Here is a 27,623-nt window from a genome sequence, read left to right on the forward strand (position 1 = left end):
CTCTCTCTCTCTCTCTCTCTCACCAAAAACAGCCACACTTCCACTCAGCTTATGAAATGTAGTTCGACAAATTAACCTCGGGTAAACCGATGAGTGTCTATGTATGTGCATGTCATGAAAACGTGCCGTAGTCACAATGCCTACGTTAAAAAGTTAAATGTGGAGGCTAGAACCAATGGGTATTTTATTCTCTCCATTCTGTCTCTTCGCAAGTTATATTTCACTCATTATTTTAATACAGAGTCAAGTTTTGCCGATTTAAATTTCAACATAAAATTTTGCAACCTTGCAACAACAACAAAAAATTTTAACTTCATGCTGGCCAAATCCGTTCGTTTGAAAATAAAGTAAAAATAGCATTGGTCTCAAAAGTAGTTCATAGGTAATATTTTCAATCCTCGTCTTAAATCTAAAACGACAAATGTAACATTGAGCATGGAAGAGTTTGAAAATTTTAGCAAAAATGAAGAATCAAATCTGGTTCACGCAAACTACTTTCATCGGACAAAGGAGAAACTGTGAGTGCTTGTGCTCGCAAAGAAATTGATAAATCAAATTTTACATGATATAACACAGAACGTGTGTGAAATTCATCTTATTGGCTGTAGGTGGCATCCTTAGTTAGACCATTAAATCCAGAACTGGAGAACAGAAAGAAAGCCGAGTTTTAGTTTTATCCAATTATATATCCAATTATATATAATTTAATAATGTATGATTATGAGGATATGATTTCAATCGTATATGGACAATATTATGTGTATTTTCTTAATCAGTGTAGCCTTTGATTCCTATTAGAAGATGTTCTCACGGAAAAGAAGAACCCGTACCAGTTAAGAAATTCCGCCTCCCCCCCCCCCAAAAAAAAGACAATAAAAGAAGAAGAAAAAAATGACTTTTCTAATGTGATTTTGAAATTTCATTTGACTCTTATTCACAAAAAGTAATTGTTACGACAAGTAATACACTATGTGACAGAAAGGAGCGAAACCAACAAGTTTAAGTGTGCCTCTGTGTGTGTGTGTGTGTGTGTGTGTGTGTGTGTGTGTGTGTGTGTGTGTGATTTGAACTTTTAACGTAGCTTTAACAATTTTTCAGTCATATCACTACGATGTCTGCAGTGTGGCAGTTTATAGTGATGTGTAGCACTGGGGCATCATGCCACAGACATGTAGCATGATGTCCCCACCCAGTCACATTATTCTGACACCAGAGCGACCAGTCCTAACACTGACCTCTTAATGCTGAGCACCTAGCGAGGCAGCTGTTAGTACCATTTCTATAAGTCTTTTGTATGACTCGGCCGAGGTTCGAACCCACGACTTCCCGCATCCGAGGCGGACACGAGTTTAAGTAAAATCAACGATCGATTTATTCCTCTATGTTACAAAATGACATTTTTAGAGACACTTGCAGTATTGTGAATTAAATCCCAAATAGCCCTAAATGTCCTATCACAAGTCCAAAAGTGTATAATGTTCCTACGAATTTTAAAGACTTGAATGTCATGATGTACCTATGGCATTGACTGTCCTCATGCAACACAATGATCCAGTCCATAATGTTTCTGAGGGAATTTTCAATAATTTCAAAACAATGTGTTAATCCAAATGTCAATGAGCACTAAGCGATTAAAATGAATGATTGAAATTGAGAATTGCTCTCGACTTGTATCTGAACACAACTATAAACTCTGATAACAAATGGATTCCAGAGATAGGAATTATTTATTTGTTTACCAAGTGCCTTACATGTACATCCCCACTTGACCAAGTTGTAGTGGTCTAATGCGCTCGCTGTTACCTTTGTATGCGTGGGTTCGAGTCTCGGGCATGGTCAATGTGGGTCGTGTCAGAGACTTCCAGTAGCTTCACGTAGGTCGGTGGTTCTCTCCAGGGTTTTCCCGGGTTCTTCCTCAATCAGTTATAATGGCCACCGTGTATAACCTATCTTGTGCTAACAACAGAAACAATAACCCACTTGACCTAAGACGCAATATAATTCTTTGCACATAAAAATTCCTTTCAATTGAAAATTCCACTAGCAAGGTTAGTCTCTGAACTCAAAATCTAGTATACATCATTTTAGAAACTTACAATCGTGACTAAATTCAGGTATGCGAAAACTCTATTCATAACCCTAAATCACGGACAAAAGTCAAACACACAATATAAATTTAAATATACATAAGAGTACTAAAACCTCTAAGTGTCTCTTTCACTCTATTTGTTGTAGTATGAATAAAATATAATATATACATATACAAACACATTTAAAAGTAGGATTTGGACTTATTTCTATCATGCGATTCGTTAAGTAGTATGTATTTCCAAGCGATCTAGGAAGGCTGTGAAAAGGGTTATTTGGGGTTTGAAACAATTAGATTAGATCTCTCTCTCTCTCTCTCTCTCTCTCTCTCATCAGAAATGTAGAGAGTAATTCAAGATGTAATTTTCAGTGCTATCAAATTCTGTTAAAATAGAGATTCTACTCTGTGATTGCCAGTCTGTGTATTTTAGGTTTGTCAAAATGTGGACGTAAAAATGTAGAACCATTAAACTTCTCTCCATCCCGTCTCTTCATATGGTAGATTTCATTCATTATCTTAAATGAGTTCAATTTGGCATATATTCAATTTGAAATGTTGCAACCGAGAAAATCGTAACTTAATATAAGCTTGATTCATTAGTTTGAAAATATAGTGAAGAAAAAAAACTCTGATCTACAAAACAGTTCATAGGTAATATTTTCACTCCGCGTCTGAGAGAGAGAGAGAGAGAGAGAGGTATGTGAGTGTGCTTGCTACACACGAGTGCAGATAACACCGATTAAGTAGCATCATTTTTTGGTGATGTGTGCTTGGTCGTGATGGAATATAGGATGGTTTGTGCAGGCAAGGCGATGGGTGCCGTTTACTCGTGGACCTGGGTTCGAATTTCCGTAGAGTACAATTAAAAATTATCTAGCCTGTGATATAGTATTATTTGTATTATATATTAATTCTGCCTACTATTATCAAGCATTCCCCTATATAATCCAGGGATAGCACTTTCCGTTTTGTCTGGTGGATATTTATAATTCTCTCTCTCTCTCTCTCTCTCTCTCTCTCTCATATATATAGCCAACTTCTAAACATCCAGTTACGATTAATACTATACAAGTGTTTTCCTTTCTTCTACAGAAAAATGCTGTATCCACTTGTGTGTCTTGCTGCTGGGACCACATCCCTACTTTACGCGCTTGCAAAAACATACTGTCCCTGGGTGTTCGAGGATTTTAAATATATTCAAATAACTAAAAAGATCAAGAAATCTATATTAGAACACCTGTCCAAAGGAAAATTCTTGGTCGATATATTCGAAGAGAAAGTAAAGGAAAATCCTGGGAAGACATTTATTATTTATCATGAGCAGAAGTACAGTTATGAATATGTAAATGAACAGGCCAATCGTGCTGCACGTGCTGCCATGGAGCTGGGGTTAAATCAAGGAGACGTTGTCGCCATTATGATCAAGAACGAACCAGCTTTTATTTGGACCTATATAGGTAATAATAATTACGATTACGAAAGTGTCGAATGTAACCCAAAGCATTTAACCAATACATTGCTTTAGTAATTGATTAAATTGAAACTAGCAAATATATTGTTCATGTAGTATAATTAGATGTAGAACTATAATTTTTTTAAACAAATGTTTCTGTCATGTCTCATTGTGCAGCATTTTGTTTTCATTACAACACGTTTCAAAACAAAAGCTATTTATAATTATGATGCCATCCAATATAAAACCGCCTTCTCTCCACCCCCACCCCTTCTGCACAAAAATAACATATTGCACAATGTAATTGTAAACTACAGATGAGACGAAATATCGCTATTTAAAAGAGGCTTTATTGTCATAACTTTTCTATATTTATATTTAGTATCAGCAACTATTTGAAGACTATAAGTTTTAATCTATGTGGAATGAAATCTTTTGAATGGTTCATATTCCTATCAAATAATCAAGGAAAAAACCTGGTCTAGTTACAGTCTACGTATATATAATGTTCAAATCAATCATGTATGTAATGTTAGAAGCAGTCATATATGTAATGTTCAATGGAATCAAACACTAGAAATGTTTAATGTTAGATGTTGTGGAGAAAATGTACGCGTCTGGCATTTATACCTTAAGATTCAAGGTCAATGTGAGGTCAGTTTTTACCATGGCTATGTTTGCCAATATTTATATTAAAACGTCATGCAAAATCAAACTTGCCATCATCATCTTATACAATCACACAAGCTAGTATTATAAATTACAATTTGTACTTACTTCTACGCTTTGGCCAGAAGCAAATGGATTTATTTATTAGAATTTCTCGTTAACATAATTTTTGTGTATAATTGGAATTTTCAATACATAATGCATTCGTGTAAAAGGGACTTACTGATTTCATGCGTTTGAAGGATTCAATTTAAAAGGAGGGTGGTTCAGTCGGAAGAGCCTACAACGTGTAGTCGGTAGGTCTGGAGCACAAGCCTCCGAGCTTAGGGGCTTTTTCGATCACCTTGATCATCATGGATCTAAGTACCTTGCTACAGACCAACATGCTCGGTTGCTTTTGGCAAAAACAGTTGATGACGACGATGCTAATTGTTGAAAAATGAATAGAGATGTTAAATAAATAAATAAATAAATAATAATAATAATAATAATAATAATAATAATAATAATTATTATTATTATTATTATTATTATTATTATTATTATTATTATTAAATTCTTACTATATTTTGCAGAATTTCTGTTCGGTGACAAAATAATGTTTCACTTTGAAGTCTATAATATTTTAAAATATTGAAACAGTTTCATATGATGACCAGTAAAGTGTAAATTACTTTTCTTCATATTGGTTTTCGGGTCCATAGGGAACAAGTCTGTAGTGAGGAACTATGCTACAATTTAGCATATGCGCCAGCAATAACAGTGTTATTTGAATCTGATACTGCTCATTTACTCATGAAAACTTGTTAGTTGTTTCCATGCAGGCATACATGGCATATAATCATGATTGCGCCAGATAGCAACCTTATTGTTGTTCAGACGGACCGTATATGTGCTTTCTTGTCAAGAAATCTTTTAGATTTATCTTGAAAAGCAAAATTTTTGGCCATTTGAAAGAGCCGTTGGGCGTTTTGGATGATATGACAACAGAATTTAATCAGAACCTGAGACACTTCCCAAAACAAAACTGTGCCTACTGCTTTTGCATGACATCTTTCGTTAAGAATTTATCACAGAATGTCTATCAAGATCTAGTGACATGGCCCAAAGTTTGCTGGGAAATTACACCATCTCATTTCAGAGTTTTTAATTAAAGCGCCCCTTTCTCGGATAATATAGGTTGTATAGAACTTATTAGATCATCAACATTTAAGTTAGGCAGGAATTTCTTAAAGTTTACAGAGACTTTGAAATGGCGCAAGAAATATTGGTCTTGGATACAAAAACAAAAGAATGGTTTCAGTGCAGCACACTTGGATTACAAAATCCTTTGTGATTAATTTCTTTTGTAAATATTTGACGTTAAAGTGTATATCGTAATATTCCTTCACCTGGCTCTAGCCCCAAGAAGAAAGACCTAGAGAACAATGGGTGAGTTAATTAAAGGCATGCATAAAAGCTGGATAATTTAATTGTCAATGTCACAGTGCAGTTTTGCCACTAGTTTCTGCAAAGTACCTCTAATGCTTTCTTTTCATTCAAAACACATTTTGAAAATATTTGAAGCAATGCATCATTTAGTGATATGATATGATATGATCATACATTGCGAATGTAATTTCCTGTATTGAATTATTTGATAATTCCCGCAGAATTCTAACAGCAGTTTAAATCCATTACTTTCTATTTATTTTCAAATAGGTCTAACGTACACAAATCGCATGTCCATGTAGTTCATAAAAAAAAAAGAACAAACAAATTCGGAAGGTCTTGAAGAAGAGCAGTTTTGTGGTGTTTTTGGGGGGTTGTGGGTTTTTTGTGGGTTTTTGTGGGATTTTTTCTCCAAACTGTATCAACCTAAAGTAAATACTGCAATTCTCCTCTTATATGGCACTTGTTTGTTGACGGTTTCTACCCTTTAGTTTGTGAGCCAACCGACCACTAGAGAATCATAACGCACAAGATCCAAAAGATCTATGGCAAGCGAAGTACCCAGTCCACGTATGATCTTTAAAGGGCGACTCTCGTTATCAGTGTGGTTGCTATCATGAATTTAATTGTATCAATAATTTTGCTCGTTCTGACGAGATATGAAGTGTACTAAATAAGTTTTGAAAGTTTTCCTGGTACTAGGGTGTGTTGGTGTTTAGGTCACCGTATTTGAAAAACAGCAAATTATTTGTTGTTGTTTCGTTTAAAAATCTTAAAAAGAAAGTAAAATGCATTAATATATGCTTACTTTACATTTGGTACAAAAACCTAACCTCATCATTTGTTGATTATAAAATGCTTCTATATTTCAATATATATAATCTCACCTTCATATGACATCTTCTACGTTGGTAATTTGTCTATTATAATATAGATACAGTAATGTACACAAAGTTCACCAAAATGCAATGAGTCCCAGCAATAACAGTGATCATTAAGCATTTTATACATGTCATGGGAACCTATGCTATGGATACGATCATACAACAGTGGTGTTGGACATTTATCCCTAGTGATGAACCTTAAATACGGCTTGCTTAGAGCATCCCCACTGCAAACTACTTTAACATTCGGATCATACAAAAGGCATCTGAAACCTGTCTTAAGCATGAATAAAAAAAATATATAATTAAGTAACTCTTTTTACAACACTAGATGCGTGTGCTCAGATTCACAGAGATAATGCATATATAACAGGAGCAATAAATGTTGGTCACGATTACCTATTTTGGTCGGGAGAAATTTTGTTTTTTCTTACGTAGGAAGGAAATATCAAATCTATTATTGCACTGATTACAAATTAAATTATGTTGTTTTTTTTTAAAGAAGGTGTATGCTTTGAAAACGAGATGACAGGTCATGTCGAGGTATTCGAAAAGATGTAGCCTTTCCTCATGCAAAATGTATAGAGGTGGCTAAAAGTAAAAGTAAGCATTTAATCTGCCTGATTTACAATTATGGTATCAAATAAACCGCGACTTCATGACAAAATGAATGTTAAAAATTAGTATGGTGTGAAATGATGTCACAAGGACCTAAAATCTCAAAAACATTATGCCAAAACATACATTTCATCTAACACTCCTTATTAAATACATTCCTGGTGTTTGATTGTTTTTAACATACCACGCACATGGAATCAGATTTTTCAACAAGTGGACTCCGACTAAAACAATTGGAAATGTCTGTCTTTTTATTTGTTTCAGGTTTAATGAAGGCTGGGCTTTCGATTGCGATGATCAATTTTAATCTACGATCCCGTTCTCTTGCCCACTGCATTCTGAGCAGTGAGGCAAAGGTTTTGATTGTTGGAGAAGGTATGTTCATTCTGTATGAATTTACCGTCTACTTGGCTGGCACTTATTGAAGTAATGGTGAAAGAACGATTATTTTGACTCCTAGTAAGAAAATGACTTTTTCGAGTAAATTCGCTTGGATTTTCACATAACAATTCATATTTCTTGTGATTATTGATGCAAGAAGATTATCATAGATATTTTATTTATTTTCCGTCGTTCAGTTGCAATTTCACGCATTTGAAAGAAAAAAATGACAAAGGAACCTCGCCGAAGTAAATTAGCACGAAATTTGAGTTATTTATGATTGATCCTCTTCTAAAATGTAGTGGCACTTGGCGTTAAAAAAGGAAACAATACTTTCCTTTCTTTTGCCATAACAATTTGCGCAAAATTTTCACGCCGTTTTTTTTTCTTTGTAAGATTGTCCGGTGTCATAGGTGTCCTCATTACTTTTTTGCTTGCATGTCATGTCTTCTTGAATTTCAAAACTAAGTATAAGAAGCGTGTTCAGATTTCCCGAAGGAGCCGAATATCAATTGATAATCCTGCTTACCTGGAACATCAATCAGATATTTATTTATTAGTTTTTTGTTGTTGTTGCTTTTCTCTTTGCTGGTTGGTTTGTTTAGTTTTGCTTTGTTTCTAGCAACACTTGGTCTGGCAAGAATATGTAACATTCTCGAAATCCAATACTCGCTAAATTGTGATTACCATCCCAGAGGACACGAATCCGAGTGTGAATGTAAAAATGTTTTACATGTCCTGTTCTTGAATATCATATTGCTCCAGTCTGGATTAAAGATTTTGTTCTACAAAGTCACAAATGACGTTATTTTTTTTAAAAAATCTCATTTATCATTGGGTGACAATGGAAACTCTAAATTAGGTTCACGGTCTGAGTTTTATGATTTCCAGGCCTTAACGTGAAAATAAGCTTGCGCGAAAATTTCCAAGATATTATTTATTCTCAAATAAGAATTCTGAACGAATAAATGCATTTGTAACGTTACAGTTGGTAAGTTCCTAGTATCCTAGATGCCGGAAACTGGAAAAAAAACCTCAGATTGCAAAAAAATATTTAAAAAATACTTACGTAATACATCGCACGTGTTAAATTATTATTGCTTAATTAGCATTCGTCTGTAGTAGTAACCAGCCCAGTAATTATAAAATGATTCATTTGCTCATCTCAGGCTGAACAAAAACTATTATACCTGATTGTTCAGTAATTTGGCGTTCGTCAGAAGTTTTAGTCGAGTTTGAGTCGAGTGTGAAAATGACTTTACAATTCTAGGGCCTTGATTTACTTTATTTTCTGTATTGTACCAGTTCAGTAAAGACAAGAAACGTCAACCCCCTTTAGAGCGGGTTGCTACCTTTTTAAAACATGAAAGTGTATTTCGATTATATATTTGAAACAATGTGTCCCTATAAATATGTATCTCATGTAGCGGGAATCGTACATAACGTGCTTTTCTTTTTCTTTCATTTATACAAATTTCTTATTTGTTTATCAATGACATGGTTCTTAGAATGTAGTCGAAGTTGCTTTCAACACAGATTTTCTTTTCTGTATCGTATAAAAAGACGGTAGCTTTAGAAACAGTTGTTGTAGCAGATTGGAGTCAAGACGTTAAAAAAATGGATTCTTTCAGGTCAGGATCTCCTGCAAGCTTCTACTGAAATTGTGGTTGAAATCCCGGGAGTGAATGTTTATTGTATGAGCACAGAACGTTGCGAGGGAAACTTGAAGTCCTTTGGATCCCTGATGGATAGTGTCAACGGCAGCCAGGTGGACCGATCGGTTAGGAACAAAGTCGGATTTTACTCCACCTGTGTATATATTTACACCTCCGGGACAACAGGTGAACTCTGTACCCAAGGCCTACTATATGACACTGTATGTATGTATGTATGTATGTATGTATGTATGTATAGGATTTATTAACACATCAGCACAACCCTTGCTAGATAGTGTCAAGAGAGTTTAGGCATCCGATAAGGGGCATACAAAAGAAAGATAAACGCGGCCCGTATTCCCCCCCCCCCCATGGTAGTTCATTATAGTGGATTTATTCCAGCAGAGACTTGACGTGTTTAAATACTTGTCACGATATGAGATAATACGTTTTTTTTTTTGTTTCTTTATTCTTATCGTTCAATGGTGATATTATGATAGATTGATTTGCAATGCAAATTGACGTGGGTTCTCAGATGCTTTCAGTGGTGATATTATGTAAGATGGATTTGTAATGCAAATTGACGTGGGTTCTCAGATGCTATCAGTGGTGATATTATGTAAGATGGATTTGCAATGCAAATTGACGTGGGTTCTCAGATGCTTTCAGTGGTGATATTATGTAAGATGGATTTGCAATGCAAATTGACGTGGGTTCTCAGATGCTTTCACTGGTGATATTATGTAAGATGGATTTGGAATGCAAATTGACGTGGGTTCTCAGATGCTTTCACTGGTGATATTATGTAAGATGGATTTGGAATGCAAATTGACGTGGGTTCTCAGATGCTTTCAGTGGTGATATTATGTAAGATGGATTTGCAATGCAAATTGACGTGGGTTCTCAGATGCTTTCAGTGGTGATATTAGTTGGCTTTTATCTTCGCCGAGATAAACTGACGTCTTCACTATATTGTTTGCATTATTTAGTTGTGTAATCGGCAGTAATATAATTTCCTTATTATAATTCTGGAGCCTTTGACTCCTTGCTTGCACCATGAACATTGTGTAGGGCGAAGCCATGGAGTGGAATGCGAGGGGAATAATTAGTGTATAACTAATTAGAGAACGTAATTTAAATAATGTCATGTAGCTTGTTTTGAGGTATTTGAAGAGGAATTTAAAGAATATCGAAATCAGGGGCCAAAAACAGATCCAATGCTGGTGTCAAAGGACGAGCAATAGAAAATACAATAGATTGCAGAATGGTTATATATTATTCCAGTGTGTCTTTAATCTGAATCGTTCATTGATTTACCTTTGGCATCGGTGAATTTTATACATAATCTTCACTTAGCCAATATCGCCCGTATTATATATAGCTACGGATTAAGTAGTCGCATTCAGGTAATGACAGAAGAAATGTTTAGAAAGTTAATTTTCTCCCAAACATTGGTTGTTTCATTTGGCTTCTCCTTTCATTTTCTCAGTGTTAACAAGAGGGTACCGTATAGTGCCTCTAGATTTTTTGAGTGAAAAAAACCCAACCTCTTCGCACTTTTTTGCTTGCAGATATAAATCACAGAAACATCTAATTCGAACCTGGTATGAAGGAACAGTTTGAAAATATACCCTTAATATAAACTATATGAGGGACAAAAATGAGTAAATGGTTGACCTGTCCAGGTGACAATGACAAAACTTTTGTACTTGAAGGTTTGCCCAAGCCAGCAATAGTGCCACAAGCTCGAATGGTAGTCGCAGGCTGCATGTGGAAGGCATTTGACATGGCGGAGAATGATGTCACATACATTACATTGCCGTTGTATCACTCCGCTGGGCTGCTCATTGGAGTGGGAAATACAATAACTACTGGTAACGTAATATAAAAGTTGTTAATATGACATACATTATGGTTATACGTTAGACTGTGTTTAATCCTGACACACCGTGTTCTTTCAAGCAAACTGGACACTGTTCAAGGGCAATATGTGTTGACTGCGTGTTAAGTTATCTTGCCCAAACACAAGAAATTGCAATGGAATGGACATGACCGGTGGTATTTTTTCAGGAAATAATAATAATAATAATAATAATAATAATAATAATAATAAAATGCCAGTGGTTGCTGAAATATGAATACTCTGTCATATTAATCTTTCAGCTTGGTAATACTGTTTGAAAACAGACATACAAATTTTCCAGTCGCAAACATGCACTGAGGCCGAAAAAGCTTACCAATGCGAACGTGTGTGTTGTTTTTGCGGTTTTTCTTTTCTTTCATGGCAATCTCCCGATTAAAGATGCAAGCAAATATTAAAATATTTATTTAAAAGAAAAAGAAATTAATTTAAGCTGATACAGTTTGGATATGTCGCTATGATTGATGCTTTGAAAGGTAATGCAATCTAAAGCTGCATATAATACAAAAGTATTTGTCTTAAGGGGCAACCTTAGTTCTGAGGGACAAGTTTTCCGCGAGCCACTTTTGGGAGGACTGCAGCAGACATAACGTCACCGTAATACAGTACATTGGAGAAGTCTGCAGATATCTTGTTGCCAGACCAAAGGTTATGTTTCCGGATATCTGTCTGTCTATATTTCTCTATCCCTTTTCGTCTTTTTTCTTGTAACATGTCTTTATATTTATCCCCCTTCTGACTTAGATTGCAAAGAAGTCACATCAAATTCAAAATCGCATGACAATACAAATACAATATCGAATTAAAGTAATACCGTTTATTTTGAACGAAAATTTGAGCACGTAATGATAAAAGTACTCAAATCTAAAATTATTTTCTAATATTAAGAATTTAAATTCCTTTGCAGGACGAAAAAGACGGAAGACACAGCATTCGTGTAGCATATGGTAACGGACTGCGTGCCGATATCTGGACGGAGTTTCAAACAAGGTTCAAAATCCCCAACATCCTAGAATTCTACGGGGCAACAGAAGCACCTATAGGTTTCTGTAACTATAGCAACGTGTGTGGAAGCTGTGGTCGTTCATCGCCACTACTGGTAAAACCATAAATTCTGTCTGTCTCTGTCTCATTTGCTATCAGCATTCTTGCATACTAGCGCGTATACATTTATCGTAACACGCAAAATTGCTATGTTACCTCCACCTGCTCATGTGCTTAAGCAGGTGTTATGTACAGTTTGCAAACGTGTGATTCTTGATACGCCTTTTATTGTGTTGGACAGAAAGTGTTCAAAATGACATGTTCTGTTGAGGAGAATGAACTGAACAGATTATGTTCCGTTGAAGCAATGTGCTCAACCGATTATCTTTTGTTGGTGAGACCGAACTCAACAGGTTATGTTCTGTTGACGGAATATGCTAATTAGGTTATATACTGTACGTCAGAATGTATATACAGCATGTTGCGCGTAACTTGCTTGCAAGGTGGATTACATAGGGAAGAATGTACAGCCTGGTGGTCAGAATATGTTCGCAGGACGTGGAGTAGATTACGAACTGTTCTATCGGTTGAATATGTTATGCGACCTTATGTGTTGCTTTGTACAACCAAGCAGGATGGCCTCCGCCAGGTTGAATGAGCCAGTCAGATTTCCTAGATGTAATGGTCTGCACGAGCTGAAGAGACTGCCGACCAACTGGACTGCACGAGACAAACAGATTATGGCGACAAAATGAAATGCATTTAGCATGCAAGCATGCGAGCTGTTGGAGCTTCTGATTGAACTAATCCTAGGTTCTTAACTGGAACGTAGTCAACGTATGTGTTTTCTTACACCACTCTGTAGTCTCTGGCAGTAAAGACTGAAGGTTTAGACATTTTCTAAAGAGGCAACCTAATATTCTTGCTGACTTGAAAGTTTCCAAAAACTGACATACACATGATCTACCACGGTGCGCTTCAACAGCATTGTTAACCTACTGCAGATTTCCGTTCCCCATTATGTGTGGACACTCAGTACAATGAACTAGTTAAAACGTTAGAGACGTCCCATCATTTTCTCAATACCAACGGCTTGTACATACGTTATTCACAGCCTCACCCAACCACCCACCACCATGTCCACAAAGGAAGTCGGTTTTATAAATGTCTTAAAAGTTGATTCCAAGTCTGTGTTTACAGGATCGTACTTCAATCTTTTGAGCTTAAAATCCATTAGATGTGTTTCCATGCCTTTCATCCCTTTACATCTCTATCTCCATTCCCTGTTGCTCCAGCAGCTGACATCTCATCCTTACAAGAGTGTACTGCCCGTCATCATTAATGCTTCCTGCTTAGATGATAGACACAGAGTTTCAAATATTAGTAACCTTTGCCATTAAGGTCCATCTTGTGACATATTGTTGTCCCCATTAAGATGTGGGGTTCTCTATTTACGTGTGAAGAAATGTCAGCATAACAAACCTTTTGCGAGTGTGTCAGGGGATGGATTTGAACTGGATCAAATTTTCTGGAGTTTTGCACTATCTAATATACAATAACAAAAGTTGTTTAAGTGTGCTTGACAAAGAGGGTTCTTTTTGTCTGCGTGCGTGCCTGTTTGTGTATGATTTTGACTATTAATGTAGCTTTAACAGTTTGTCAGTCATATCGCTACGATGTCTGCAGTGTGGCAGATTATAGTGATGTTTAGCACTGAGGCATCAAGCCGCATACATGTAGCACGATGCCCCACCCAGTCACACTATCCTGACTCCAGGCCGACCAGTCCTAACACTAATCTCTTAATGCTGAGCGCCTAGCAGGGATTCGAACCCAGAACCTACCGCATTCGAGTCGGACGCTCGAATCACTTAGGCCACCGGAGCGGTCTTTTATTTATTTGCTTCTCTTCCCCTGCAGTTGCGGAAACTTTGTAACCCCATAACAGCACATGGAACTGAAAATATCTTTATAGATGTCCCCTCCCATTTCCAAATATCAAAGATTTTTTTTGGATGTTATTCTGTCCCTCCCAAATTTTGATATATAGGGTATTTTAGCACATAAAGGAACCAACAGAATTTTGGAAAAAAGAATTGTTAATGAAGCTTGTATTTATTTGAATTTTAGTGATATAATAAGTTGTGTTTGAGCCTCGCATTTACTATTCAACCGTTGTAATAAAAAAAATATCTCTCCAAACATGGGTTACTAGGTTTGTAATCGACCTTTACACCCTCTGATTATAAAATTCCATTGTGTGAGCTTCCATTTTCGGTCCCTCCAACAGCAGTCCTCTTGCCATCCACAGATTGGAACTGCCAGCCAGAATCAATGTTTTCTATTTATGTGATATAGACCGAGTCTGAACTTGATTTAATTTTATTTTATGGCATATCTTGTTGTCCCCTTAAGATGTGCGGTGCTATTTACGTGTGCAGAAATTTTGTCAGTTACATCTTTTCTTTTGTTGATGTCGTGGGACTTGCTTTAAATAGATTCAACCGTTTTGAATGGCTGTCTAATTGCATTTATTACTTTATAGTGCTTGCTTCCTAACGGAACACCAGTAATGTGCTTATCAACACCGCATGGTGCTGTATCACGCTCTGTCGGTTGTAGGTCTATTACCAGAACATTTTTCCACGTTATGGTTGATGGGACAGTGAATATAAATGGTTTTCCTTCATCTCCCCACACTTACTTAGTACTTCTATATCCAGGGTAGGCCTTAGGCCGATTGGACCAATTTGTCCCTATCTGGCCCCGCGCTCATAGGGTCCCCGCGCGTTAGTAATTTTTTAAAATATATCTACGGAGAGAAAGTAATTTTAAAACGATGGAACAAAATTTTAAGTTAATATCAGATAAAATTAGTTTAAAAGTGTGTGTCCAAATGCCGTGCTCACATGGAGCCCCGCCAAAATGTTCCATATTGGCCCCGCGTTTGCTAAGGCCATTGCTGTCTATATCCCTTATAGGGAAACCACTTACAATGAGAGCGGCAAGATTATCCCAGGCTTTAGGTATCTACTGGACCGCGACTGTGGAGGGGTCAATCTCTTGGGACACCACATGGTGTTAGGCCACAAACATATTGCCGTCCAGGTACATATGTTCCCGTTTGATTCCGTCTCCTATCTTTTCCTGTCCCAAACCTTGTAAATTGTTATCGCTTTCCATTCGTCTGTATTTCTCGACACCTGGCAGCCACATTTCAGCACATATCAATGGTTAGAGCTGTGGATGTGTCCCTTCATTTTCCATTATCAAATGTTTTATGTCTGTAATTCCCTGTCCCTCCCAAGTTTCGATATAATATATATTTTCACTTTTTAAAAAAGGAATTTCAAATGAGGTTTTTATTATTTTAATTTTGATATTATTTTTTAGTTGGGTTTGTTCCACTGCATTTCTATCGAAGCGTTCTCATATATGAATTTATTTTTCTTTCCAAACGTGGTTCTCAGGTTCGTACTCCCTCCCCTTCCCAAAAGCTCTATAGTGTTAAGACGTGGGATACCTTCGGTATGCAGAAATATTGGTACTCATTCATCCTTTGTGTGTGTCAGAGGCAGGCTTTGACTAGAAACTCGATCGACTTGTTACTATTTTTCATCATCAACGGGAACAAAGTTGTTGAAATACATTTGTTACACTATTGGTGCGTTCTTGTAGTGCACTTTTGTACTGCACGCGCGCGCGCGCACACACACACACACACACACTATATATATATATATATATATATATATATATATATATATATATATATATATATATATATATAGAGAGAGAGAGAGAGAGAGAGAGAGAGAGAGAGAGAGAGAGAGTACCACCACAGTTGCAGTACTTTATCTCCTCTAAGAAGGATATATGTTATCACTCTAGAGTTGTCTTCCTTCTATTTGCACACGGTAGCACTCACATGTGTGTATGCAGACTTGATAATGAGCGTGACTTTGGACAATGATAGCATCTTAGCATATGTTATTTAATATTTTACTGAAGTTCGTTACAAGACTCAAATTTCGTTTAACTTAGTAATACAATATGTTTTCTGTTGTTTTCATCTGAACTTCATGTTAAAATGCAAAATCACTGAAAATTATTTAATACGGCCGTGATTACACATGTTAGAGTTCTTTGTAATCTGTAAAAATACAAAATGACCGAAAAAGATTCTTGCGCGGACATAACTGAAAACATGCTAAGGTTTCTCTGTGCGTTGTAGAAGTACACAAATTTTTAAAAAAAAATGTGCCGACGTGAATGAAAACAATGAGATCGAAAGATAGCATAGCTCGGACATAGATTTAGTCATCCACTCTTATGATCGTGATGGCAGAACATCTGTTGGTTTTAGACACATTATCCTCACCCACTTGGGGAATTATATCCGGCGATCTAGAATCCGCTCTCGCCTCCGAAACTTTCACGTTTCCTTCCATGTCCGCGGGTCCCATCTAATCGACAATTTTCGGGTTTGACTGTTTTTTCCTGATTTGGTGCATTTTCCTATTGAGGAAATAATGGTGGGAGTCCACTCCTGAAGACAAAGATGCGTTCTTTGCTTAGTTGCTACTGAGGTTGAGTGTTCCTTGTGGTTTTGGTAGTTCATTCAAATACATAAAATGGCTTCTTATGGCTAATAAATAAATAAATTTTAATTTAATATGCAAAATTTTTCATCTTGTTGCAAGACTTTGCTGATATGATGCCATTTGCCTGAACGTTTTATTCAGACATCGGGCACGAAGATGGAGAAAGGCAAGAACCTTCTGGCCCTACACCGGTAGGGTATACAGGGGATTGACCTGTCTGTCTTCAATCGCGAACAGAGTCCCAGCGAAGGAATATTCCGAGTCGCTTTGGTTTCAAGAGCCATGTGAAAGTGATGGGGTGTTCTTCTCCATCTCAAGAGAGCGGTCCCCTTCCCCCCACTGGCCCTCCAAAGATAAAAAGACAAATGGCCAGAGTGATATAATGACACATTTGGTATATCTATGTTGTCTTGCTGATATGTTATCACATTATAGCAGCTCATGTACCGAAACTGCAATAAGTAACTCGTTATATTGACATAAAAGATGTTGTCTACATCACATATACAAAAGAAATACATCATCATGTCGATAGCAGCTCAATACTTACATAGACTGCTGCGCAGAATCTAATATTTGATAAAGTGGATGTGCATAATTATGTTTCGAATAGACCCATTGCGTTTGTTTGAAATGTGATTATTAAGGACAGTAGTTTCGTTTCATTGGACCAAATAATCTACACTAAATATAGTGACTTACCGATGTATGCCTTCATATGGAGGTTAATGTCTTTAATTCATTTCAGAGACGTACCAATGACCCAGTCGCTTTCGTCAAATTTGACCTTGACACTCAGGCACCAGCGAGGGACAAATCTGGCTGGTGTATTCCGATCAAACTAGGTTTGTTTCCATTTGACACTTATCCAAATAACTTAGGCATCGAAAATTGTTCGAGGGGCTGAACCAAGGAGTGGGTGAGGTGGAGATGGGCTGTTTTCCTTTCGTTCCTACAATCCATCCACGTCTCTGAGCAAACATAAAGTATAAAAATGTTATAAGACAACACCTACAATCATATATAGCCTACCTGAATGACAAGAGTGATATAAATTACTCATAGGATGAGATAGCGTCTTGCCTAGGTTTGTTTTCTTGGCCTGAATAAACAGTATCTTTTTATGCAAGATAAGTATACGAACGATGTAAACATGACGCTGTACAAAGCGCACAAATATCTTATCACCCACCACTGAAAATTCCTGTTCGCTAATAGTACTTATATTTGGAGATATATGGTATTTCTAATGTATGTATGCACCGACCTGTTTAAACCTAATCATGATGCAATGGGACTTATAACACCTTCAGCTGAATACATAATTAAGACACCTGCACTGACAAATACACTCCCAGCTAAACAGCTTTGAGATGGATAATTAATAAGTTTGAATGAGTAACATGAGAAGAAGATGTAGATATATGATACCTTCGTATCGCCTACGGACACCGGTGAAAAATGCAAAACAAACTGTATTTAGGTTAGTCAGCTAAATATCGTTTTACAGCAATGCACTGTTAAGCTGAATGCTTGTTAAATAAACGACATTTACAGTAAGTGCGTACAAATCCAAAATGCTGGAAAATATCTGTACGGTAATAGTTGAGTGTAAGGTAATACCCGTATGGCTGCGCCCATAAAAAACCGCAATTGGATGGATCCTGCAGAGAAAGTTACCGAGCAGACGTACTTCTTTTAGTAACGGGCCCGGTCCTATGGCAAGGCGAACAAGGCAACCGCTTTGGGCCCAACGCTTTCGGGAAATCAACTCCGCAATGCAATGTTTTTGCTTGGGGCCCAGCGCTCATAGCTTATTGCATTGAGCCCCGCATGCTGCCCTGGGCCCCACACATCCATGGGACTGGCCTGTTTAGTTCATTGGAGTGAGTCGAAGGATACGCTTAGAGGAAGAGAACGAAACAAGGATATTGACTAAGAAACAGGAACATTATGAGCAACACCGATGCTGTTAATGGCACATATAATGAATTATTTGGTATGGTGGCAGCAGAGAAAATCAAAGTAGAATGAATGAGAATAAATTTGTAAAAACGTGTGAAATGGTTCCTAATGCTAGGGAAATTTTAAAATGCATGTTTGGTGTGATGATATATAATTCGGTACAAATCTGCTGGATGAACTCCAGGCATATATAAATAAAAATCACATAACTTCAAAAGGGATATATAAATGGGTTAGTTAGTATCACCTTTGGCCTACCGATATATGTACATATGCTACTGTTATAACAGTTAACGTATTAAGTTTGGAAAGATCAACGCTAAGAAGAATTAAATTCCTGTCAAGAATGTTACTGCAAAGATTCCATCTTTCACTCAGTCGATACCATATCACGCATTGTGAGGCCAATATCGATTGTATACTAGTCCTTTACGTACAAGTAAACTAAATTTTAGGATATTCAGGATTCAGAACCCTAGTATCGTACGTACTTGCTTATAACTCGAATCCATTATCAAGCAACCTAGTCCATAATCGGATGATACTCTGCGGAGCAGATCAGAATCTGTCTTGTTTGTTCTATTCATGACTTCTACTCAGGCCCAGCCCTAGGATGCGAGGGACCAAAGACAGCATGCGGGGCACAAGGTAGCAAGCGATGAGCGCAGGGCCTCAAGCAAAAAAATTGCATTGCGAGTTAGCGCGGGGCCCAAGGCGGTTGCCTCTGTCGCCTTGCCTTAGAACCCGGCCTGCTTCTAATAAACTGCAGACCTTGGTCTGTGAAGTTGGCAGTTGAATTCAACCTATAGACAAAGATATATGATAATGTACTGTCTTAAAAGTGACGTTTTATCTACCATCCATCGACGGAATCCCACCACCCTTACTTATAACATCCTTTGCAGTTATTAACTACATGTTCCTCTAGTATGGTTTGATGAAACAAAAGACCAACAACGTTATAAATGATCAATATCAAAATATTAATTACCACCTTCATCAAGATTATTATTATATTGGTGTTGCCCATGGAAATTTATCCACTTGTCATGCATATAGTCCGATGGAAATCAAAATAAATCATTTGAAGACTTAAGTGAATTATATATCCTTCTCTTACCAGCATGCGCAATTTAGTTTCCTTGTCTTGATGATATTTTTCTTTATTATATTCTCTGCGATGATCAATGTTACTATCTAATCGCCCCAGACAATGTTTTCTATTATATGGTTTTCACCCCACCACAACCCCAACTTCCGACACTGGTCTAACCATTTTACACAAGGTACGACTAGCTTTTCTACCATTTTTTTATTTCAGAAAGTCGATGTTTAACTGAAGTGCTCCCTATAGCAAGAAATATATATCTTGTAATACTCATTTACTTTGCTCTTAGCAGTACCACAACTCGAACACACCTTCGAACTCATTTAAACTAATTTTTTTTATTGCAGTGATATTTTATAAACATACGCCAACACAATTTCTTGACTACTGTATAAATTACTTGAAGATATCTTCATTGCTTGGGTAATTTATACATTACTTGAAGATATCTTCATTTCTTGTCTTCTATATACATTTCTTGAATATATATATATATATATATATATATATATATATATATATATATATATATATATATATATATATATATATATATATATATATATATATATATATTCATTCATTCACTGCTTCAGTAATATGTAATTTACTTGGAGGTATCTTCATTTCTTGAGTACTATGCTCATTACTTGAAGATATCTTCATTTCTTGAGCACTATGTTCATTACTTAAAGATATCTTCATTTTTTTATTACTATTTACATTACTAAAATATATCATTTCTTGAGTAATATGTACATTACTTAAAGTTATCGTCACTGCTTGAGTACTATGCACATTACTTAAAGATATTTTCATTTCTAGATTACAATACATATTACTTTAAGATATCTTCCTTTTTTGACTTGTATATGCATGACTTGAAGATATCTTCGTTTCTTGAGTACCATGTACATTACGTGAAGATATGTTCGTTTCTTGAGTACTACATACATTACTTGGAGATATCCTCATATGGTTTCATCAGCTTTCAATTATCTTTAGATTTCCATGGAAGATAAATGTAGCAAAGTTATACAAAAATTGATAGGTGAAACTAAGGTTAGAAATGAAGTTAACTAAGATGATCAATGATAGAGTAGTATAGAACTAGAAGTACAACACGGATAGAAACCACAGGAGTACAAACACTCAAAGTATAGATACAAAGAAGTACAAACACTCAAAGTATAGATACAAAGAAGTACAAACACTCAACGTATATATATTTGAAGCGGAAAGGACAATGAAGGAAATACATTTTTAGTTAAATTCATTATCACCCAAGGTTAGAATATCATATGTAAGTACAAATTATCGTCATTATCAACACCACCAACAAAACAACCAGCCGTTGTAAGTGAACTTAAGATAAATCCAATTCCCCAGATGGTATAAATTAGTATATGCATAAAATCAGCCAAATAATAAATGATTTAATAGAGGAACTTGCTGACGCTGCAGTAAAAATACCCTACTACACAACATTAAACGTTTACATTCACATTATTGTCAACATTATTAAAGTGTATTACATGATAAAATGTTGTGCCAACAGGAAAACTGAATGCGATTAATGTTTTTTTAAAGGTAATGAAACTAATTGGATTTAGTGAGACATTAAAGTGAATGTTAATGGCGTATAATCAGGGCCAGTTTAATCTTACGAGGGGCCTAAGTCTAATGGGAAGTAAGGTCTCAAAACCACTACTTCACTATGGAATCGTAGGCTTACAAATATGAAGGCATACAGCTACATTATTAGCTAATGGGTTAATCAGTCCCTGCGTATAACATATGACTCTTCAGAAGAGCAATGAAGTAAATTCACCCTTCTAAATGAAACACAACTAACAATTTAATCATACAACTAGTATAAGATACGATGCCTTACTAAATGCGTGTTTCACAGTAATCAACGGCACATAATTTAGATGGGCCCGGGACGAACAACACTTTTTAATTTTATAAAAGAGTAATTTTTTTAAAACAAGAACTAGGAGAAGTCTCGGTGTTTCTTACCCCAGGGCTCGAAATCACTCTCTGCGGCCCTGGGGATGCGGTTTTAAGTTATACAGCATGTTATTATTTACAGTGCATGAAATATCACGAGTCAACCTTCAAATTACATTACAGCTGGCACACGAGAATTTTGAGTGGTGGATAGTAGGGTGATGTGAACTTAAAATGAAAACTGATCTTCTAATCACCAATCACAAATTCCATAAAGCCAAATAGCTATGCATTCCATCAACTCCTGATGCTATCGAAGGCATGTAATTCTGACCTTCCGTTGTAAATTTTTAAAGACCTCAAAGTATATTCACTCAAGGATATTAAGCACAGGAAGTTTTGGACACAAGGTACTTGTAAGCCAATTTTATTTTCTTATCATAAACAAGTTCGATAATTTTGTCGGCAGGAATTTTATGGAGTTATGGTCCTTGATCAACTAAATTAAGAACATGTTGCTGTTTGCAAGATACACGTATTTCTAAAACAATATGAACAAATATCTTTACAAAAGAAAGCAAACTTCTCTTTTAAGGCTCTCTGGCATATTGTATTTCGAACACTAACGTGCATAATCAACTCAGTTACTGCAATTCGACTGGTTAAATTTATTTTCACCGCATCTCAGATTTTGGACCAAATCAGTTCAATTAAAAAGGTAGGTATTCTATGAAATTATTTTTTAATATACAAGGTATCGAAACGCTAATCTGCATATTTTATCATATTTGCTGATGTTGGGGTTGGTTGATCTTGTCTGCAAAATGTCTCTGAAACCTTCGAACGAAATCTGTATAGCCTATCATGTGCTAAATAATGCCATTAAACCCACAAAAATATTACCTTTGAGTGATTCATTGAAGGCAGGAGTGATAATAAATCTGATGGACTGACCGATAATCAATATAATTTCTTTATTTTTCAGGTGAAGTAGGCTTACTGATCGTCCCGTTAAACACAGGAAGAGCATCGTTTCAAGGTTACAAAGGAAAAAAGGAAGATACAGAGAAAAAATTGCTCCGTAATGTGTTTCAGAAGGGCGATGTTTACTTCAACACCGGTGACTTATTCAGATTGGATACTAATTACTACCTGTACTTCAATGACAGAGTTGGTGATACGTTTAGGTTCGTACTTTTCACTTTTTACTTTATACCTTACGAAATTAAGAAACATGCTTCAGAAAGTCGATGAAAACGGTTAGGAACGAGCCATGATAGTCTTGAGTCAGTAATATTTTATAAGGTTTATGATTGATTATAATCAGTGAACCGTGATATTCTTGAGTCAGCAATATTTTATAAGATTTATTATTAATTATAATCAATGAAACATGATAGTCTTGAGTCAGCAATATTTTATAAGATTTATGATTGATTATAGTCAATGAACCACGATAGTCTTGAGTCAGAATATTTTATAATGTCTATGATTGATTATAATCAATGAACCATGATAGTCTTGAATCAGTAATATTTTATAAGGTTTATGATTGATTATAGTCAATGAACCATGATAGTCTTGAATCAGTAATATTTTATAAGATTTATGATTGATTATAGTCAATGAACCATGATAGTCTTGAGTCAGAATATTTTATAATGTCTATGATTGATTATAGTCAATGAACCACGATAGTCATGAGTCCGAATATTTTATAATGTGTATTATTAATTATAATCAATGAACCACGATAATCTTGAGTCACTAATTTTTATAATGTTTATTATTAATTATAATCAATGAGCCACGTCACTCTTGAGTCACTAATATTTTATTCTGTTCCATATCTTTCTTCCAAATACAAATACGCATATTATGATTAATTCAATTGTATACAATGGGATTCCAGTAGAAAGGAAAATATGAAACCAACAAGATCATTATCACCACCTATAACAACAACAGGAACAACAACAACAGTAATAATAATAATAATAATAATAATAATAATAATAATTATTATTATTATTATTATTATTATTAGTAGTAGTAGTAGTAGTAGTAGTAGTAGTAGTATTACCAAACATCAGCAGTCATCGTATCGTAGTCGCCATCATCATCATCATCATTTAAAATTACAATTGATCATGAAAACAATCGTAAAGGCCTATAATTAGTCGAATTGCATCGAGCAAGACTTCACTACATTAAAAGTATATTGCTTTGGCGTGCCACCTCATCTCCGCCAATATGACTTGTGTCAGACGAAACAAAAACCTTTCAAAATGACTTAAAATTTTTACACAAGAATTTATTTATTTCCCAAGGTGGAAAGGTGAAAATGTATCAACAACTGAAGTGAGCAATGTTATAAGTGAACTCGACTTCATCCACGACGCCAGCATATATGGTGTCACAATACCAGGTAAGTACCAAGATCTTACACTTGATACATATTCTTCTCATTCCTGCTAATTCTTTTATAGTTAGCTTAAACTAGAAAAAGAAACAAAGAAGTAGTGAGTTTGATCAAAAATGGGGCATCCAGTTTAGCAAGTCCACCACTTCCAGGTTGGTTAAATGGCGTCCTTTGTCATCAAAATCTATATGATGCTTATTGCTTTATCACACCATTTTCCAAGATACGTGAAAAGTATTAAGATTTTAGAATAGATATAATCACCATAACAGTGCCCTCTGCCCAAAACCAACATCTGTTTAATATATTGAAACGAGAATATACAACTAAATACATTTTCTGCCAAGTAAACTTATTAATGCGAAAGGTCAGAACACATGAAATACCAATATTTGCAGGTTCTTTTTTCCAGCAGTCTATTTTTTTCAGCAATTTTTTTTAAGTTTCTGATTATATTTCACCATTCCACCATCAATACTATATTTCCTACTGCAGTCATAGCTGTTGAGTATTTCATATTTAAAGTATTGTAATACAAATCGGGAATGTGTTATGTTGATTTATGTCTCAGTTTCTAGCTCTGATATATTTTAGTGATTATTTGCTTAATTATTGGTTGTCGGTGTTGGGAAGATATTTCTCAAACCGAGTAATTAGTCAGTGTTTAGGTGCAGACATCGTGATGTACAGTTGTTAGGACTCTATTGTCATAAATTGAGTACTAAAAATAAGCAAAACCAACAAGTTTTGTAAAACGTAGCAAACAATTTAATTATCAATGTTATAAAATGAAAATGTAAGAGGAATTTACAGTATTATGAATTGAATCCAAAATAATCACGAGAACGTTTTGTTAAAGTCAAAAGAATAGAATGTTCCATATAAATTGCAGATCCAAGAATATATTGGTCCTTCACATGTCCTGACGTGTCAAAATGATGTTGTCCCAATACTCCTTGGAATACTTCAAAATCGTTCGAAAATAAAAATTATAGACGCGTGAGCACTTTTTATTTCCACTGAATTATCTAAACGAATGTCTCCTCTACGATAAGCTCTAAATACAACATAAAAATACATGTGCAGACTTGATGTTACTACAAGAACACAGGAAATAAGATGGAGAAAATTGCCCCGTCCTACATACTTAATTTATACAGGTGAAAGTGTAAAACACGAATATTGTCACTATTCGTACGTGACAAATCGCAAATCTTCAACATCGTAAAGAACTCACATGATTTAAACCACCCAATGGAAATTAACCTAATTCTTCTAAGATACCAAATGACCGACCTGTCCAATGAGGAAAAAAACCTGAAACTTGTCAACATATTTATGAATAATTTTATCGTTATTAACTATAAACACCATGTAAGCATCTAATTAGGTATGAATCATAAGCAATTTTAAGTTCTTACTATTTTAAAATAGAATACATTCGTATACTAAATTTCAACAAATGATAATCACTACAATTTACAGCCATGAAAACAATTTACAGAAACTAAAGATATACTAAACATAGCATTCACTAAACTTTATAGTTGCATGCGTTAGTTTCATGGAATAGACGCTTCTAATTTCTTAATATAAGGGATTCTCTTAAAATTCTAATTTATAATTATTATTAATTTGAGATGGAAATCTTTCTCTGTGTTAGGTGTTTGGGCCTGATATTGTGGTGCATGATATTAAGTACTAATATTCGGCTTCGAAAGGCCTACTGATCAGTCATACAAATGTGAAATTATTGTTTCGTTATAGTTTCGTGATGGGTGGTCACTAGATGATTAGAGTAAATATATTTGGGGCATTCGTGCGTTTAAAAACCCTTCAGGGGACAACGACTGCCGTCTTGAGGTCCCTAGAGAAGTTTCATTCGCTCGGTACTGAGACCCATTGGTTATATATATGTTAATCACTGACAAGAGACACCTTACTGAGTGTGTGTATGTATGTGTGTGTGGGGGGGAGAGATCTATTTTTTTTATATTGGATTTTTATATTAATTTTAATAATTAAGATACGTTTTTTTCTAGGCTGTGAAGGAAGAGCAGGAATGGCATCTATCCATCTAAAGGATCCGAATCAGGGCCGACTGTCTCCCGTCATGTTAATGAAATTGTCAAAACACTGTAACGAGGCACTTCCAGCCTACGCACGCCCAAGATTCATCCGCGTACAGAAAGAACTCGATTTGACGTCAACCTTTAAACAAAGCAAAGAGAACCTGAAACAGGAGGGATTCGACATTACAAAAATCAGAGATCCTCTGTACTATCTGCATCCGACCACAAATGCTTATTTCCCACTTGATCAAACAATTTACTATCAAATAATTGCCGGCAATATACCCATGTAGGATAAGTTTACTTATGAACACGAGTATCATGAACAGTTGTGAAATTGATTAGAAACTTTTCAGTTCCTATGTATGGATTTCTTATGTTCTATGACAAAATATGCGACAGAGGCGGTCGAATTAGACATTCACTCACCAATAGAATGACCAACAAAGCAACAAATCATCCCAACGACCAAGGTAGTTTACCCACTAGTATCGTTTCGGACTGGACGTTGTCAAAAGTGAAGTTAACAACTCGTCTCTGCACACCTGCATCAGTTTTAATATCTTCCTCATACTGAGTTTTTTAACGCCTTTCCTATTTCTTCGTTTGAAACAACTAATTTTTGACTTAATATTTAGAATGCTTTAAGGATTAGAACATAATTTGAATATTATCCTTTAGTCTTCCGAAGGAATCTCCTTTTATATGTGAGATAATATGAGGATTATTTTTAAAAAAATGGGGAATAGCTTTCGAACGAGAACAAAACGATTCATCATTGTACAGTTTTACAACTATTGAGTTACTTTTTACCCATTCTGCAATTTTTACCGATGAAGACAAAATCCCCAGTTCTGTCTGATATACCATAAGCAAGATAATGCTAGATCTCAATTTGAGGAGAACCTTTTTTTTATTTAAAGATATTCAGTAAAACTGGGGTCTATTAAAGGAGAAAACGTAATTTTACAATGCCCATTGTAAAGTCTGAATTAATGTTGATTGATTCTCGATATTTATTGAAGGAATGCGCAAACTGAAAACTGGATTTTTTTTTATTTGCATGCATATTCCTCACTTGGTATTGCCTGGAATTGTCACTTGATATTGCCTGGAATTGTCATGGTTTGTTTGCATTTGACTACATTTAAACCATTTGTTGAGATTCAGACTTTTTGTTTACCGGGGTTGATTAAAAAGATATTACCGTTTTCATGTGCGTAGGAACATATGTTCTCAGGTGCGTAGTTAAATAGGTTTGTGTTGTTCATAAAGTAAAACTTTAATTAAGAAAACAGTTGAAAAAGTGATTTCCGTCGGTGAAGTATAGATAAGGTAATAATTTTGGATAGAGACTAAAGAACAAACTGACTCTTAGGACTTAACAAACACGTACAATAAAAAATTAACATGC

General features: G+C 35.5%; 1 protein-coding gene across 1 annotated transcript; it reads left to right on the plus strand.

Moving 5' to 3' along the window:
• Positions 1–435: 435 nt before the first annotated feature.
• LOC149801610 (long-chain fatty acid transport protein 2-like) lies at positions 436–27,623 on the plus strand. The gene is made up of 11 exons (XM_089956816.1): positions 436–518; positions 3,182–3,546; positions 7,409–7,519; positions 9,157–9,366; positions 10,896–11,054; positions 11,625–11,749; positions 12,009–12,200; positions 17,438–17,534; positions 22,701–22,902; positions 24,046–24,143; positions 26,180–27,623. Exons 1-11 carry the CDS (start codon positions 436–438, stop codon positions 26,500–26,502), a joined length of 1,965 nt encoding a protein of 654 aa, XP_089812942.1. The 3' UTR covers positions 26,503–27,623.

Source organism: Sinohyriopsis cumingii, chromosome 4, assembly GCF_028554795.1.
Source record: "Sinohyriopsis cumingii isolate HCF-2022 chromosome 4, ASM2855479v2, whole genome shotgun sequence".
In the NCBI taxonomy this organism is placed as follows: Eukaryota; Metazoa; Mollusca; class Bivalvia; order Unionida; family Unionidae; genus Sinohyriopsis; species Sinohyriopsis cumingii.

What these genes read in the sequence shown, in the direction of transcription:
- LOC149801610 (XM_089956816.1), top strand. Translation starts at nt 436, where the DNA reads ATGGAAGAGTTTGAAAATTTTAGCAAAAATGAAGAATCAAATCTGGTT. An exon ending in CATCGGACAAAGGAGAAACT is followed by an intron (nt 519 to 3,181) that starts GTGAGTGCTTGT and finishes TTTCTTCTACAG; the next exon opens with AAAAATGCTGTATCCACTTG. An exon ending in ATATGGTGTCACAATACCAG is followed by an intron (nt 24,144 to 26,179) that starts GTAAGTACCAAG and finishes GTTTTTTTCTAG; the next exon opens with GCTGTGAAGGAAGAGCAGGA.